The sequence below is a fragment of the Dromiciops gliroides genome, chromosome X, assembly GCF_019393635.1.
Source record: "Dromiciops gliroides isolate mDroGli1 chromosome X, mDroGli1.pri, whole genome shotgun sequence".
NCBI classification, from domain to species: domain Eukaryota; kingdom Metazoa; phylum Chordata; class Mammalia; order Microbiotheria; family Microbiotheriidae; genus Dromiciops; species Dromiciops gliroides.
In genome coordinates, this window is record NC_057867.1 from 72,140,086 (window position 1) to 72,157,189 (window position 17,104).

The 17,104-nt window shown below is 41.8% G+C and overlaps 1 protein-coding gene across 4 annotated transcripts in view; it reads left to right on the forward strand.

Moving 5' to 3' along the window:
- The first annotated feature begins 2,793 nt into the window (after window positions 1–2,793).
- Window positions 2,794–17,104, forward strand: part of DACH2 (dachshund family transcription factor 2) — a 403,641-nt gene continuing 389,330 nt past the window's right edge. For all 4 annotated transcript variants that reach the window (XM_043974941.1, XM_043974942.1, XM_043974943.1 and 1 more), the window contains exon 1: window positions 2,794–3,631. In XM_043974941.1, the coding sequence (XP_043830876.1) occupies window positions 2,925–3,631 (707 nt within the window). In that variant the 5' untranslated portion in view covers window positions 2,794–2,924. The remainder of the gene's footprint in view (window positions 3,632–17,104) is intronic.

Here is a 17,104-nt window from a genome sequence, read left to right on the forward strand (position 1 = left end):
GATGCGCAAGGTTTCCTCTGGCCTTGGAGAAAATCAGCCTGATTTAGAAATATGTTTAGCTTATAGAAGACATTAAAGTCAGAAAAGGGGAAAAAGTACCTTTGTGTGGAATTTGATTGTCTCATTAATCTCAAAGCAAAAAAAAGTTTTCACAATATAGGGGAAACCTAAAGAAAAATAGCACATGCCTTCTTAAATCTAAATGATGAACTTTTCCAGCTACAATTAGCATTCAATAAAATAACTAGATATATTTTTTAAAAGAGTTCAATGAACACGAAATAGAATAATGAAGACTCAGGTCTTTTGTGTGTTCAAATATATAAATAAAACATACATCTATATACATATACATATATATCTATATATGTATGTATGAAGAGCATTTAACTTCCTGATTTTCAAATCCCCATCACAGTTCCTGACACTTGCTGGAATTTGGATCTTAATCGGTTTTGCAGCTTACAATGCTACTGTAGATATGCTCTATCAGCCTGTGTAAATAAGACATCCATCTCTGGTCCTTTTTGGAAATGACAAAGTGAATTTCGGTTCAAAAACTCAGAACCCACTTATTTCTTCTTCAGTCTTACAAATAATGGAAAAACCAACACTTCTTTCTCTTTGTATATATTTCAGAGTTTCTTTGGTTTTTAAAACCCAAACAGCAGGACACCGTCCCTGCTGATGTACACACCAAACCACCTTGGGAATGAAAGGGTATTTATTGACACGCAGTCTCGAGCCCAGGTGCAGCTATATCCAAGGGGAGCCTGGGCCTTAGAAATCTGAAAGCAAAGCAGAGATAACAGATGGAGACATTTCAAAACAAAACAAAACAAACCAAAAAATTCGAGTAAATGCACACGTACTCACAAGTACTTACCGAGGCCACTTGTTTTAAAGCACGGTTAAATAGCCCCTTTTATTACTATTTTTTAAAAACTAACTTCTGTCCAGCCACCTGTTGAATAAAATTGCTCTTTGTGTTTTGAAAAATCCACTAGAACACAAATCTCACTTTCAACATTATTTCTCTGTCCTCTTTGTTGAAACTCTGCTTTTTCACCAGCTCCTCTTCGTAAGGTTCTCATCCTTTTCTCAGGAACTAGTTTTTGCATTCACAAACTTGAGAAAGCCATTTAAAAATGGCTGTTGGCTATATCCATTCCAGACAATTAGGTAAAGCTTCCTTATCGCTGCATTTTCGAAGCACCCATCACCTAAGTGCTTAAGCATTTTGACCGGGTCCTCAATTAACCGGAAAAACTGCACACAAAGGTTTAAACAGTGATCGGAACATATCTTATGGAGAGAGGCAGGAAAATTCAACGTAGGAAATCTAATCCCTGTTTAGACTTTCTTCTTCTGGACATTCACTGCTCTGTCTTTGCACTGCTAAGCATAACAAGGGCTGAAAAGAATTTTAGACGCTTGTTGGGGGGGGGAAGGGCAACTTGCAAGCAAAACCCCTTCATACAATTTTGAAACTTTTGTAAGGAAATGTAAGGAACACCTGGCTATCATTGGCCTTGAACTTAGGCACTGGAGAGGAAAAAACAAAAACAAAACCAAAAAGAGAACAAAGGCTGAATTACCTTGTGTTTGGGCCAAGCTTCACAAGATCCTAGAGAGTCCTGAAAGAATATCAGCCAGCTGGGTCTATAGACTCTGGCTGATATTGTGTAGACGGTACTTGTTCCGTGGGACATATAGATAGATAGCTTGCCCAAGGTAGCTGGCCCAAATGTCGCTAGCATGGCTGAGCCTTGGTCGTGACTTTGACGATACCGAGAGAGGACGGCAAGGAGAAATGCGTGCACTCTGAGATTGCAACCTTTTAGATGGGGGACTCTTGGCCTCAGTGATCTCGAGCCCCTCTTTGGCTGCAGGCCCCTCACTTTTTGTGTTTGGAGATAGAGGGAGCAAAGATTTTATTTAGAAAGCGCCCCCCCCATCAACCCTATGGCGTCCGTTCCTTTTTCTATGCGTGTGTTTGGTCCACCAAGGGGACCCAGCCCACCTGCTTTCCCGGTGAGGAGGGGAAAAAAGCGGGGCTTGTCCCCGGCCCGCAGAGGAGGGGGCGCTCCTCTAGCCTTAGCCCAGGGCGCCTTGGTCGAGGAGGGGCGGGGGCCCCCTCGGAGGCTTTAGGACCCTAAATGTGTCCCTAGGGAATGCTTCCACGGGAATGTTCGCCTGCAGGCCCGTCTCCGCCCTGCACCCACCATGGGGAGGGGGCTTGACTCTTTGCCCAGACGCTCCGGGTTTTCGCTCGCGGGCTCTGGGGCCGCCCGCCTCGGGTTGCAAGGGTGGCAGGTGGCGCTCTGGGGGCTTTGCTCTTTTCCCGGGCTCACCCGGGAATCTCGTTCCCGGGCTCGAGGCTTGCAAAGCCCAGGGTACCTGGACCTTGGAAAGCTCCGCAAAGCGGGAGCTCCGAGATGGCGCTAAAGGCTGCGCGGGCAAATGCAAGGCAAAAATAAGGAGCCGAGCAAGAGAAACACAAACCGAGGGAACTGAGCGGCGGGCGCCTCAAGCCGCCCCCCCCCCTTCCCAGCCTAACCCCCCCTCCCCCAGTCGCCTCCGTCCCCATTCACGCAACGACTTCTAGTGGAACTCAGGTAGTCGGGCTGGGCCGGGAGCCCCCACCCCGCCTCGCTTCCAGCAGCCACTCTCTGAGCGCGAGAGCCGTGAGCCTGCACCCCATTGGTCGAGGCGTGTTGCCAGTCTCGGGAAGGGGTGGGGTCTGGTCGTCGCGGGGGCCGAGGCTCCCAGTGTGTGAGGGGCGTGGGAGGAGCGTGAGCCTGTTTAGAGTAGTGCGGCCAACAGTTGCGAGAGAGGCGGACGAGCTGAGGGAGCGCGAGCAGACCCCCGTGGACTGAGTGGTGACCAGAAAAACCGGAGGCACGGAGCCCCCCAGGGTAACCATGGCTGTTTCAGCCCCGCCGGTCATCTCGGCAACTTCGAGCAGCTGCAGCGGCAGCAGCGCCGGGGCCCCCGGGGGCTTGTTCCGGGCCGAGCCCCTCTACTCCAGCCCGTCCGAGTCCCCGCGGCTCACCAGCAGCATGATTAACAGCTTCATCTCCCCCGGCGGCGGCGGCGGGAGCGGTATGGGGAGCGCTCTGGGAAGCGCTCTGGGGAGCGGTCTGAGCGGCGGCATGAGCAGGATGGGCGGCGGCGGCGGCATGAGCGTTCTGGGCGGTGGCGGTGGCGGCGGCGGTGGCATGAGTGCGATGAGCGGCGGCGGGATGAGCGCCATGAGCGGCATGAGCGCAATGAGCGCGATGAGCGCTATGGGCACCGGCGGCGGTGCCGGCGGCGGCGGCGGCAACGGCGGCAACAACGAGTGTAAGATGGTCGATCTGCACGGAGTGAAGGTGGCTTCTTTCCTGGTCGAGGGGCAAGAGCTCATTTGCCTGCCTCAGGTCTTCGACCTGTTCCTGAAGCATCTCGTGGGGGGCCTGCACACCGTCTACACCAAGCTGAAGAGACTGGATATCACCCCGGTGGTGTGCACTGTCGAGCAGGTCCGGATCCTCCGCGGGCTGGGCGCCATCCAGCCCGGCGTGAACCGCTGCAAACTCATCACCAGGAAGGACTTCGAAACTTTGTACAACGACTGCACCAACGCCAGGTGAGGAGGCCCCCGCTCGCCTTTTCTCTGCTCCCCTCTCTTCTCGTCGATTCTCTTCGACTTTCTCCTGCCTTCTCCCTCTTCCCGGACTTTTTCCTCTCTTCTCCCCTCTTCTCCTCCTCTCTTTGCCTCTTTTTCCTCTTCTCGTTTTTTCTTTTTCGAAAAGCCTTTCTACCCCTCCCCTCGTGTCCCGCTCACTCCTTCCCCCCGCTTTACCCCCTCATCCCACCCACCCCCTTCTTTGGGCCAACTTTGTGTCCTCCAGTGAACCCCGCTCGATGTACGCCCCCCCCCAATCTCCACTCTCTCCCCCAGTGGAGCTCCCAGAAGGGTCGCAGGGCTTCCCGCTGCCGGTTTGCAGCCATTGCCCCCGAGAGTTGCCAGTCCTTGCATGCCTGTTCCAACCCCGCCCCCCACCCCCCAAAGCAGCCGAAATCCCAACTAATTCGTCTCTTTTGTTTTCTCTCCTGCTCGGTGGCGGTGGCGTTTGCTGCGGTGGCGGCGGCGGCGGCGGCATCGGCCGGGATCGTACTTTCTCCTGAATGCTGATGCCAGACGGACTGGCTGAGCCCGAGCCGAGCTGGCCAGCCGCCGCCGCCGGCGCGTACATCCTGCCCACCTGGGGTGGGGAGTGGTGGGAGTGGTGGGGGTAATTGAGGTGGGAGCGGGCTCCCCCCCCACCCCCGAGCGCGATCCCCGAGTGTAGATGTGAGTGGAGCGGGGCGCTCAGTCTGTCGGACCCGTGCGGCCGCCCGCGCCTCTGCCAACGGGATCGAGATCATCGCTTTTTTCCATTTCTGGGGGACCTCTATAAAGGACAATCAGTTCGGGTTGTGGGGGCTGGGCTGGAGACCCTGGCGAGCTTCCTGCACGAGATGCTCTCAGTTCTTCCCTCAGGCAAACGGGTGGAAAGATGCTTTTCCACCAAAGAGTGAATGCTCTTGGCTGGCGGTATATCCATCCATCTATCCATCTATCCATGCGTTCATTCACCCATCTCTTATGCGTTCATGAGATCGCAGAACTTTTAACTCCAGTACGAGGAGGAAGTGGGAGAAATATCTGTCCAGTTACAGAGAAAGACATGGTAGCTATCCCCTTTCCTATATTAAACACCTGTGAGCTTGTGAATTCCATTTCTAGTTAGCACAGCTCCTGGCACTCTGTCTACTTATCTAGTGATCAATCTTTCTATTGCTTTTAGTAATATCTGAAGGAAAAGAAAGTGCTTGTATAAGCCAGTAAAGGATGGCCCCGGGAAGGTTAGGTGATAAGGGAAGTTTTTGCGGTCCTCTCTTGCTTTTTCTCGGTCAATTTTAAATCTAGCACTAAGAACTAAACTGGTAATCCAGTTCTCACATCTGCTGCTGCAAAATGGAAGTTCAAGGCTCAATGTGTTAGGTAGAATCGAAGAGTACTGACAAAGACAAAGCGGGGACAAACTGTTGCTCGCTGCAGAATTTAACAGAAGCCCTCCCCCTTTTTTGAGGGAGCAGAGATCCTTCACTGTTCAAGTAATTAAAAAAGAACCTGACTCTTGTGGGAATTCCTGCTTGACTCCCTATTATCTGTTAGGACTTACAAACCTGGTTTGTGATGTCATTCGTGGCTTCTTCAGGAATAGTCCCGTTTTAAAGCACACAATGACACTTAAGCTGTGGTCTGCTCCAGAAGCAGAGAGTAAATTTTGATTTACCACAAAGCCCTTTAATAATAGTAAGACTGACAGTGTTAGGGAAGGGACCAGGAGGGGGTCATCTAGTTCATTTCCATGACTTCAAAAAGACTAAAGTATTCCAGACATGAAAATCTGCTCATTATTAAAGCTTTTCCTTCTCTCTTTTTTTCCCCCTGGAGAGGAAGGACTCTATAATGTTGACCACTTACTACCTTGAGGAAATGCTATCCTTGGACCCAATTTATACAATTTCCCTTTTCAAAATCTGCGTCACTTATTGAAAAAGAAAATTGAGCAGGGCTTAAGCCAAGCATTTAGTGCTCTCTGCCTCAACAAAATGTTAAAATTTTTGGATTCCAGTTTCTCACTGGAACCCCCCCAGTAGTAAACAGATGATTGATTTCTCTGTGTATCTGGAGACAGGTGATCACTTAAATGTTTTTTGGTTCTTGCTGTGTGATTTGTGTGTTGTTCTTGCTTTAATTTGGTTGTTAAACTTTGCTTTTAGTAGTGTTTACAAAGCTAAACTCTTGAATTGTTGCTGCTGCTGGTGTGTGTGTGTGTGTGTGTGTGTGTGTGTGTGTGTATGTAAAAAGTCTATTGATAGGAAAACCGGAATCAAGTCTCTTATGCATACAGGTTGATTATGTCTTATTATTGAACAAAAGTGACTGTTGTGCTCCCCTACCTGAATTTTCTGACAGTATAAAGACTACTTACATGTATTTGAGTGAGGTGAGGAAGACTATTTAGAGTACTTTGATCTCTTTCCTTTTCTAGGTGTGAAGTAAGTCTCTGTGTACTTTCATTTAATATTTAAATTACATGTCTCCAAATTTGATAGCTACAACACTCCTCACACTTAAGGAAAAAAATCACAAAATAGCAAAAGTGCCATTAGTAAGCTGTGTTCTGACTTTGATCAATTCAAAACTCTTCTTTACGCCACAAGGTGCAAAATCCTTGGCTCCTGCATCACACCATTCTTCCTATGCCTTTTTGTAGAAAGAAGGAGCTAAGAAATCAAATGAGCAGCAGCAGAGCCCAGGAGGGCCAAAATAAGGAAGATGGAGATTCAAGGCCGGGAGGAGATGAGAAACCCGGGTGGTGAGAGCAGAGAGATACAGTGGAAGGGAATATGGGAAAGATGTGGCCACTGAGCTTAAGAGCAATGGCCAAAGAGGAGGAGAGAGATGCCGGGGAGTATTCTGATGCTGGACCCAAGGTGTCTTAGCAACTTCTGGTTTGGCAAGCGAAAGTGCAGGTCAAGGACCGTAGGTTCAGTCAGTGGGAAAACTCACATGCTGAATCCATTTTAGATAGGAGATTTCTCTTCATCTGCTAATAATTTTTTAAAATAATGCATTGCTGAAATAAGACTGATTTTTATTGAAGCCACTGGCAGTTTTCTTCCCCTGAACAATGGGCATGGTTTTCCTCTGCTGTTAGGGGAAAAAAGAAATGAAAACCCTGAATTTGGAGATTTTAATTTGTTGTTTCACCACACACACCTCCTCTAATAATGCTACCAGGTTGCATTGGGGTGAGGTCATAGGACAAATATTTATAACTGTAACTTGGCATGAATCCCAAATGAGTATTCTAGACCAAGAGCATTAATTAGCTCCGGTCCCCTGAAAAGCACTATAGGCTGGGTTATCGCAGGTACTAGTGGCTAGTACTCAGTATCTTGCTGTTAGCCACTCCCTGGCTTTCCTGATGAAGTTCCCTCCCCAGGGAAGAAAAGTTGGGCAAGAATACCTGTCTGCTGTCAAGGAATAGAAAGCTGCTTGGCCATACCTTGTTTTAACCACATGATCCAGACGTTCCTTTCATGCCCTTTAACTTGGGAAATGAATTTGATTGCAAGTTATTTTCAAGATGAAGGTGAGCATGATGACCAAGACACCAAGTGACTTAAAAAGTTGCTTTCTTCTTTTTTTTGTTTTGTTGTTGTTATTGTTGTTGCTTTCTTCTTAAAAACCTTTCCCCCAGATAAAACACAGGAATCTCAAGTTCGTGTAGCTATCTTAGAGATAGCAAGGCTGGTTATGTTCAGAAAGCACATTTGCCTTCATGGCTAAATTCTTACTGTCACTCAGTAGAAACATTCTCATGAGTGCTTAAAAAAATCCCAAAACTAAACTAAAAAAGGAAAAAAACCCAAACCTAGTATAAGGGGCAGCTAAATGCTTAAATTAACTTATCCAATACTACAGGCTCTCCGTGTAGCTATATAAGTCACCTTCTCAGATTCTGTATTGGATGCTTATTTATTTGAGGTCCAACTGATTTTTATTCCGTCACTTGATTGGGTTAAACGGATGCTTGAAAAAACAGTAGTGTTCTGATTAAGAAAACATAAATATATTGAGTTACTTTTCAAGATATAGCCAAATATATCAACTTCAGGTTTTTGTAGAGGAAAAAATGCAGAACTTCAATGAATGTATCTGGGTTTGTTATCATTTCTACTTTGATCCTGTAACCATTGGATCATGCAATTAGAATGACTTTCAAAACCTTTAGCAATTATTTTTGAATGCTGGATCCTGATGATCAACCATCTCTCAGTAGATTCAGCCTTAATAGTGTGTGCCCAACACAGAACAGCACATCTTCCCCGGAAAATGAAGGTTTGTCAGCAACAGTAGGAACATTTTGCATGACTTTTGCTCTTGTTCCCAAACAATAAAAGGATTTAATAGTGAATGGAGGCAGTAAATGTAGCTATTGGAGTTTGCAGGCTAACGAGGGTGTAGCCCTGTTGTCTATTAAAAGCAGTCACCTAGCCACCAATGCTTTTATTAGGGGAGTGATGTCAGGGCTATAACGAGGGCTGTCCAGCCTTGTGCCTGCACACGGGCCTTCTATAGAAGTGCATACTGATTTTAAATGGATCTTTCTGTGTACATAATCTGTTTGGGTTCCTTTCCCAGAGAATTCAGCTTGGCCATCCATATTTATCCAAATGTATCCATTCAGTTGATCAGTAAATAAATGGTCAATGACATGATGTACTCATCTTTGGATTGTTACAAATGATAATGGTTTCATTATATAACATAATAAATGCAGAGCAAAATTTGGGCATTGTGGTTTTATTTATCTCTTATTTTTTAAAAGGAAATCCCTAGTACCTGTGGCAAATGGCAAGCTTGACATCTTTGCCCCTTTCTCATGGACCCTTATTTGTCTTAATAAAATCCTTAGATGTTTTAAAAATGCAAATCGAATTGGAAGGAGCCCTAATCAGAAGAAATTACATTTCAGTTGGCAGTATGGGTTTCGATTAGTAATTTATTGTACATTTTTCAAGATACAAATGATTCCGATTTCTCCCTTCTCAAAATTTCAAATTTGCCTTATAATTTCTCTGTAATTAATGGAAAACAGAAAATACTATGTTTCTAGGGAAAGCCCACCAACGCTTTTCCCAACTGAAAAACAATTAGGTATTAATGATATTCTTGTTGCATATTCAAAAGGCCTTTGCGAGCATTTTTCTTCCTTTTTTTCTTTTCTCCATTGCAACCTGCAAAACTCTTCACTGTCACTTCAAATCACACAATTCTCACAAGATAAAACAACATTTAAACACACTTGCTTTGGGAGGGAAATTGAGCATTTGCACCCAATAAGCCTGATTGTGGAACTGCATGCAAATGGTGTTTTGATTTATCTCTTTTGCACTTTTTTTCCATTTGAATTGATCTTGCATTAATTTCGCCAAGCGGCTCTGTGAGGCTGCAGATGTTGCCCTGTGTTTAATAAATCAATGAGACAGATCTGAATGAATCACTTCAGATGGATTCTCTGCTCGGTTTGATGTCTAGATGTTATTCTTAGCTTGTTATCATGACAGATGCATTAATGTTCCCATACTCTGCCAGCAATGTCAGAGACATTGAAGCTTTTAAAGTGGCGGTATCCCTTTTTTTCCATTTTTTTTTTTTTGCCAGAGTAGCTAGATTGTTTGTTAGGAATCTGAGGAAAATAGAGACTTGATTGTAAGATTACTCTGTGGAAATTAAACTTTTTTGTAGAAATGGGAAGTTTAATGTATAATTTTATGCAAAATCATTAACTATCCCAATATGGTAGAAATCAATATTTAAAAAATCTAAATGGAGTAATGCTTCTTAATAATGCAACCATTTTCTCTGCATTAATATTCCATTATGGTGAGAATGATGAGAATAAGTCATATATGATTGGGACACATTGCAAGTGTCACTATATATAGAAGAGCATTGTTTCCAAATTGATTACAGGAGGGTGTTAGTTTTTTAATCCTTACTAATAAGCCGCTTGGTGGCTTCATGCAGCTGCAGTGCACTTTTATCAAGGGATTTGGAAGTCCTTCAAGATTTCTTTAGAAAAAGAAGTAGCCTGTCCACTAGGCAATCATTTCTTCACTGGGGAATGCGGAGGATTTTAGAAAGATGTTTTCTTCTTCATATGGTTGAGTTAGTTATAAACTGTTTTTCAAAGGTTTCTTAGAAGAACCTATAGAACGTAAATCTTCCAGGACACCCGTGTATACTCCCATTTTATTGCTGAACTTCCCAATGTAAACCAAAAGGAACTTTGGGATCATTTTTCTGAAATTGATCATTTGCCTCTATTTGAATCATGCTTCTTACATCTCTTTGTTTTTTGGAAGAGAACAAACTTTGGGAGAGAGTTTGAATTTTATCTTGTTAAATATTAATCTTCCCTCCCCTCACTGTCTTTTTTGATACCTCTTCACTTGGGGAAAATGACTATTTGGTAATGAAGAAAACTTCAAATCCTTACAAGGACCGAGTTTGGTTTCATCTTGTGCACCGTGGCACAATTCATGCCTAATCAGTGGATCCAGGTAGACTCTTTCCTGATCTGTCAGCTTTCTTGCCATACCTGCTCCAAGAGAATTCAGAAAACATTATGCAAAAAAAGCACATTTTGTACTAAATAAATTGTACAAGTCAATCGCTATGTATACCTTCATTTTGCTGCTCCACGGAGATGGGGGAAAATAGGAAGCGTTGTTGAATGCCCTGTTGAAGTCTCAAGTTTCCATCAGAGGATCATATTGAGAGCACTAGGCTAATGGTGGAAGCTGGGGGTGCATATGTTTATATCTTGATCGGGAATATGTTTTAAAGGGAAGTTTGTCAGCTGCCTCTCTTGCTCCATGATGCTGAGGTGCTACTAATCTGACCTGCCTTCTTTTGAGATGTTTGTTACAGGATGGCTTTCTCTATGATGCTAATCGATAAGAAACCATGACTTGGAGCTGTAGGGGAAGCAACTTCTCCCTAAACTGGAAGCACTACTAATTTTCTTCCTGATCTGCAACTAGGGGACTAGTGTCCTTTGCTACAACTTGTTTGCTACATACCTTGGCACCTTGAAATAGAACACAGAAGTAGGGCTTTATGGATTAGTCTGTGCTCAAGCAGTACACATTGTAGTAGGTTATGGTTAGCCTGTGGCAGCCCCCAAGGCTCTAAATGTTAACTAAATGAATGGATGGATGGATGCATGTGATCTGAAATTTGTTTCTTGGCTTTATTTTCCCTGATTAGTCAAAGTTGTTCCCATAGATGACTGTAGGTTTAATATAACTGCTTCCTTAGGTATACAGTGGTTAAAAAGACATTAATCTTGCAATTTTAATTCCATTATTAAAACCCTTAGTGTTCAGGACAAAAAGCATTTCTAAGAGACCCACAGAAGGGCACAAAAATCCAGGTTCTGAAATTTGGAGATTGGAACGGCAGGGTACTGTTAAAAGAGAATGTGACCCCCTTCCTCTACTTCATTTTCTGTATGGGAACTTTGAAAAGATTTTCTAATGTTATGATTAAACCAGAATTCCAAAGTATAACCAGCTCACTGCTACATAATGATTCTTAGCCATTCAGATTTAACCTTCTTGATATTACAATGACCTCTTGGGGCCAGGCACTTTGAATCTCGGTTTCTAGTCGAAAAAATCTGGTTCTTCAGAGTATGATAAGCCTGGCTTTGGTCTTAAGAATTTTTTTACCTATAAATGGAATTAGAAATACTCTAATACATTTACCAGAATACTTTCCTTTTTGTTTTGTGCCTGACAGGTTGTAAGACCTAAACTCAGATGATACTCGTATGTCTTTATCCTCGGCATTTTTTAAGGAAAATGCTTTTTTGCAACATGCTTACCTTTTTCATGTAGAATTTGTTTTTTTAAGCACAGAATTCACTTTGCTATAAGAGCTCCAGAAGATAAAATTACTTTGAACTCTCCACCATTTTGACCCGTTGCATTTATTGGGCTTATTAGAGTCAATTGTGGTAAAACCTTGGTAATTACCTGATTGGAAAAAAACAACAACCATCAGATGACAGGAGAGCAAAAATGAAAAAAAATGAGCCAGTGGTATTCTTTTTATTGCTGTACAATGATTTTTTTAAACAAGTTGACTGCTTAACAGTGTATAATGTAGTGTGTATGTAAAGGTATAAAACGTTCAATTGCAATCATGTCCAATGGTCTTATCAGGTTGTTTGCAACTGATATCTGGTAACAGCATTTAGGCCACATTTAGTCTCTTTGCTATTTATGTGATGGGTTAAAAAGAAAAAGTCATATTGATCTGTCTCCGGATTAAAGTTTGAAATCGGCAACAGCCTGAACACAAAAGGCTTTTTTTATGATTTCTCAGCTTGCCATTGATCTCCTAGTTTTATTGCATTCATTATTTATTAAAAGAATTTGCAAGCTAAACATAACGTTAAGCTAGTTTGCGCACAGGGACCGCACTTAGGAAATTGAATGGAAATTGCATTAGAGATGAACATCTGTGCTATTTTTCCACTCGTGTGTTTATGGGTTTGTATAAAAGGTGTATTGGATTAACAGTTATAACCATTATAGCTTGCAGCAATATGTTAGATTCTTAGCATTTAAGTTGTTTGGGAGGAAGTCTGTCTCTCATTTGTCCAAAAGGACAAGACAATATTTGGGTTGGTCTATTTATGTGTGTTTCATTAATGCATTTGTTAATGCATTATCTTTATGTATCAATTTGAGATATCCTGTTGTAGTAAAATAAGAAGAAAGTGTATACCTAATGATAATGTAAGACCATACTTATTTCTTGAAGGTTTCTGGTAGCAGCATAAATTACATGCCTATAATGGCACATTTTACAGTATGTTTTCCAAGCCTTGAGCCTCAATGCAATATTAATAGCACAGCAAACTTATAGAAAGTATATAAAGCCTTTTGATATATCTAGCTATAAAATGACATTACTATAAATAGAATTGAGGCCTTGATTTTTCTGAGAGGATAGCCAATTTGTAGAGAGCAAAAAAAACCTTAAAGAATCATACAGAACTTCCCCAATAGCTGGAGTTCCATATGATGAGGTGGGTTGTATCTCAAACCCTGTTCAAGGAACTTGAATGAATAGAAACCTCCAGTACCTCACCTTTTTGAGGTACCACATGGCCTCAAGGACTACAACACTTCTTGATTTTTCCTGAATTTCTTCAGTTTGGAAGAGGAATCCCAGAAAGCTTGTTTTCTCTGCAGTTTCATGATAAGATCACTAGATATTTGGCTCAGATATAATGGAGGTTCATGAAGAATCTCCATGTTTTTCTGGGGTCCCCCCTCCTTACGGGGGTGCAATTTCATATTAGATTTAATAGCTTATGAGGTAGATGCGAGCTACATGTCATCACTTTCTGCCCCCTTCCTTCTTCCTCTGTTTTTTGCTAAATTATGAAACTTACATAATTATTTTCTGTGATACTCACTTTTGATTTGTCTTGAAAACTCCTTTTATTTATTTCTTGTGTTCTGAACAATAAATAATAGAAGTTTATTTTTAAAAAAATCTGAATTATATCAGGAATATTGAACTGAAAGAAATTAGGATTTTTTTCATATATAAAAGGAGATATTTTGTTTTTTTAAAAAAACTCACAGAGGCTGCTGATGTGTTAGAAATAGAATGCACATCAGGAGGGATTGGAATGAGCCATTTATTTCCACTTCAGAGTGGCCATATTCACTTGACCAGGGAATTCTCGCTCTGCTCTGCATTTGTTGTGAGGTATGAGCTTCTGAGGTTTACACAATTAATCAGAAGTCTCATTCTCTTATATATCTGTTTGTATAGTCAGTCATTTGCATTGAGGGCTCAAAGCTATGGATAGAGAAACATTAAAAACTTACCTGAATTTGTGTGGTTGCTTACCCATTCAAATCTCAGCTTAGAATTGGATTTATTTTACTTGTGGTCATATACAACATCCTAGCCAGAGTGAGGAGGGGGAGAAACCAATGACAAAAACACCAGTAGAGATGAGAGACTGTGATTTGATAAGAGATTTCAGAATGCCTTGATCCTCAGTGTAAATATTTTTAGAAAACAGGCTAAGTGATGGAATCATACATGAATAAGTATTCAAGAAAAGTATTTGGCAGTGTTTTATTTATTTAGATTCTGTTTACTGGATGTTTTGAAAATAGTCTGTGATCAGCTAAGCCCTTAGACATACTTAGCTTTGCATTTATGAACATCTTGTAGATTTGGGTGGGGGCGGTAATCATTCTGATGGCTATCACACAAGCTATACCTTACAGAAAAATCACATGTTTACTTTGAAGATACTTTAAAGTTATTATTCCTTCAACACGTATTCAATACTTAGAATTTTTGTCAGTGGGAACAGTATTATTCTTTCGAAAACTTGGTCCCAAATTCTTAGCTTTCTCTTAGCAAATGGAGGTAGTGCACTTTATTGATACATGGAATGAGTTTCTGGTCAAGGAAAGAATCGGTGATATGGACAATATGGAACAGTGGAGAAATTGGGCCTTGTGAAGTCAGGTACGTTGTTTTAGCTTTGGCAGAAGATTCACCTTTCTCATTAAGCTTTGCTTTATCTAATATTAAAATGAGTTTTTATTTTCTGAGCGTGAGTACTGGAAGATAGTGTTAGAGCAGATAAGGCTAAAATTGTTTCTGTGGATAACCCCTCAGGTGAATCAAGCACACGCTGGCATATTAGTAGGGGGTGTATGTGTATTATAAATTTACGTTTATATATATGTATATGTATATCCATCACCGATAACATCAAGATGTTAATGTTCAGCAGTGATTACCAAATCAATATATTATATCTGCTCCTTTTCTTGAAGAGAGTAGGGAAGCCTTGGAAAGAGTACTGGACTTGGAGTCAGGAGAACTGCCTTTTAGACCAGGCATATGCATTTTTGAGCTGGATGTCATCTAGTCTGACCCCCTAAAGTCAGGCAGCTAGGTGGCTAAGTGGATGGAGCCCTGGGCCTGGAATCAGGAAGACCTGAGTTCAAATTTGTCCTCATATGCTTATTACCTATTGACCTTGAGCAATTAACCTCTATCTGCCTTAGTTTCCTTACCTATGAAATGAGGACAAGAATAGCACCTAACCTCCAGGGTTGTTGTGAGGATCAAATGAGATATTTGTAAAGCACTTATAGCTTGTTGCTTGACACATGGTAGGTACTTCGTCAGTGTTTATTCTCTCCCTCCCGTCATTTTACAAATGAAATTATTTGTTTGGGGGTACACAAGTGGTAAAATGACAGTGTTTGAAACTAAGCCTTTTGATTTCACAAGAATTGCACTTTCTACTATGTTCTGTTATGAGACTCTATGAGCTTGTTTCCTTATCTATAAACTGGGGAGAATAATATGTGCCCTGCCAATCCCCACAGGGTTGTTTTGAGGCTTAGACATCATAAATAATGTAAAGATCTCTACAAATCTAAGCTACAAAGAAAGCTTAAAGGCTTTCATTCATAGCCCCTATACTTTGTGACTCAGGGCAGGTCAGTTTAACCTCTTTGAGCCTCAGTTTCACTGTCTGTAAAAAGGGAGAAAATAATGAGAGAGTATACATACCAAGTCTAATAGGAATGATGATATAAATATATGCTATTTATATGGACATAAATAATATGAATTATTATAATTGCACATAATACCTGCCCGACATGGTTGTTGAATGAGAATCAAATGTGATAATATCAGTTATTGCTCTTATTTGTTATTGGAGGGAGGGGAATAAGCATCAATATTGTACCTATGCTGTGCACTTAATAAATATTATCTCATTTGATCTCACAACAATTTTGGAAGTTGGTTCTATAATTATCCCCATTTTACAGATGAGGAAACTGAGGTAGAGAGAGCATAAGTGACTGGCCCGGGCTGTCACAGCTAGTAAGTGGTTGAAACTAGATTTGAATGCACCTCTTTCTGACTCCAGGTCTAGTGCTCTAGTCATCGTAACACCAGCCTATCTCATATGGTCAGAAGAAAGGCTTTAGGTGCCACTTGGTCTCCATAGCTTCTGAGTACCCTTCCAGCATTGAGGTAACATGACCTGATCTTTATTGCATTCTAATAAATAAAAGTTGATTATTGAATAAGCATATTAATTTTCTCATCCTTGCATTATGTCAGAAATTTCAAATTGGAAGAATTTGTGGTCTACTACTATATAAATAGTTATGGTTTTTTATGCATACGGAGGCATATTACAGCCACATAACTGTACTTTTTACTTCAAAGGTCAGTCATAGTGACTTAGGATCTTAGATCGACGATTTGCAGGGCCTTAAGAGGTGCTCTAGTACATCTCCCAAGCTGGAATAGATGAGTAATCTCTGGCCCAGAGAGGGGAGGTCATTTGTCAAGGTCCCACAGTTGATGAGTAGCAGAATTAGGATCCAAACTCATGTCCTCTGACTCCCAGTTCAGTACTTTTTGCTACATTGCACTGTCGCTTCTCTCCTGAGTATTATGGGGTATGAGTGATAGCTATAATTCTGGGCCCTTTACCCTCTGAGAATTCTAACCGTTCACACTAGTACCAGGATAGGAGCATATGCAGGTGAGAATCAGAACCAGCACTCATTAGGTATAAAGTGAGGGGGGCAAGGGGAGCCTATCTTTCTGAATCAGGGAGACTTCTGGATACCAGAAATGACATTTTCCTGGAGATGAGCTGGTGGCTTCAGAAATTGTGACATCATTTGAATGCTTGCTATCCAATATTACTCTCTGTGTATGTGTGTGTGTGTATGTGTATGTATGTGTATGGAACCATCCATTGGCATGGATGAGTTGCTTTATTGTCTGTCTTTGAGCTAGATTCTCTTGATTTTAGTATGTTCCATAGGGATTTGGGAGAACAGTTTTTATAGCTTTAATATTTGAAAAATGAGGTTCAATTCTTTGTGAATGTGAAGTGTTAGTTGCTTTCAGTTACTATTTAATATGTGTGTATATGTATATATTTGAGAGAATAATTTGAATCATTATATTGAAGAGAATGTAATGATCATTTTTCTTTTGCTAAAAATACTATATGATCACCAATGTTATTCTAAATTTGAAAAATCTACATTTTGGCCAATTTTTGTTGTTTAGTTTCTTGGAAAACAAATGCAAAAGTCTAAAATGATTTGTACTGCCCTCACCAATGTTGTTGCTAATGCTTTTTAAGCATGCCCCTTATTCAGTACTAGTAGTACAGTATGAATGCTGTGGTGCCAGCCCAGAGGAAGCCAACTCTTAGCCACATTGAAGAGGGCCAGAAGGGGAAGGACCCACCAAGTGGTCGAACCAACACAGAGTTTTGGAGTGATCATCGTTCTTACAAGCTCATTTCTATCCAGGGAAGTGTTGCATCTTTGAATAAGGATTGGAAAGGGGAGCTTTATTGAGTAGGGGATTGTTTCAGGTGTCCTGGAT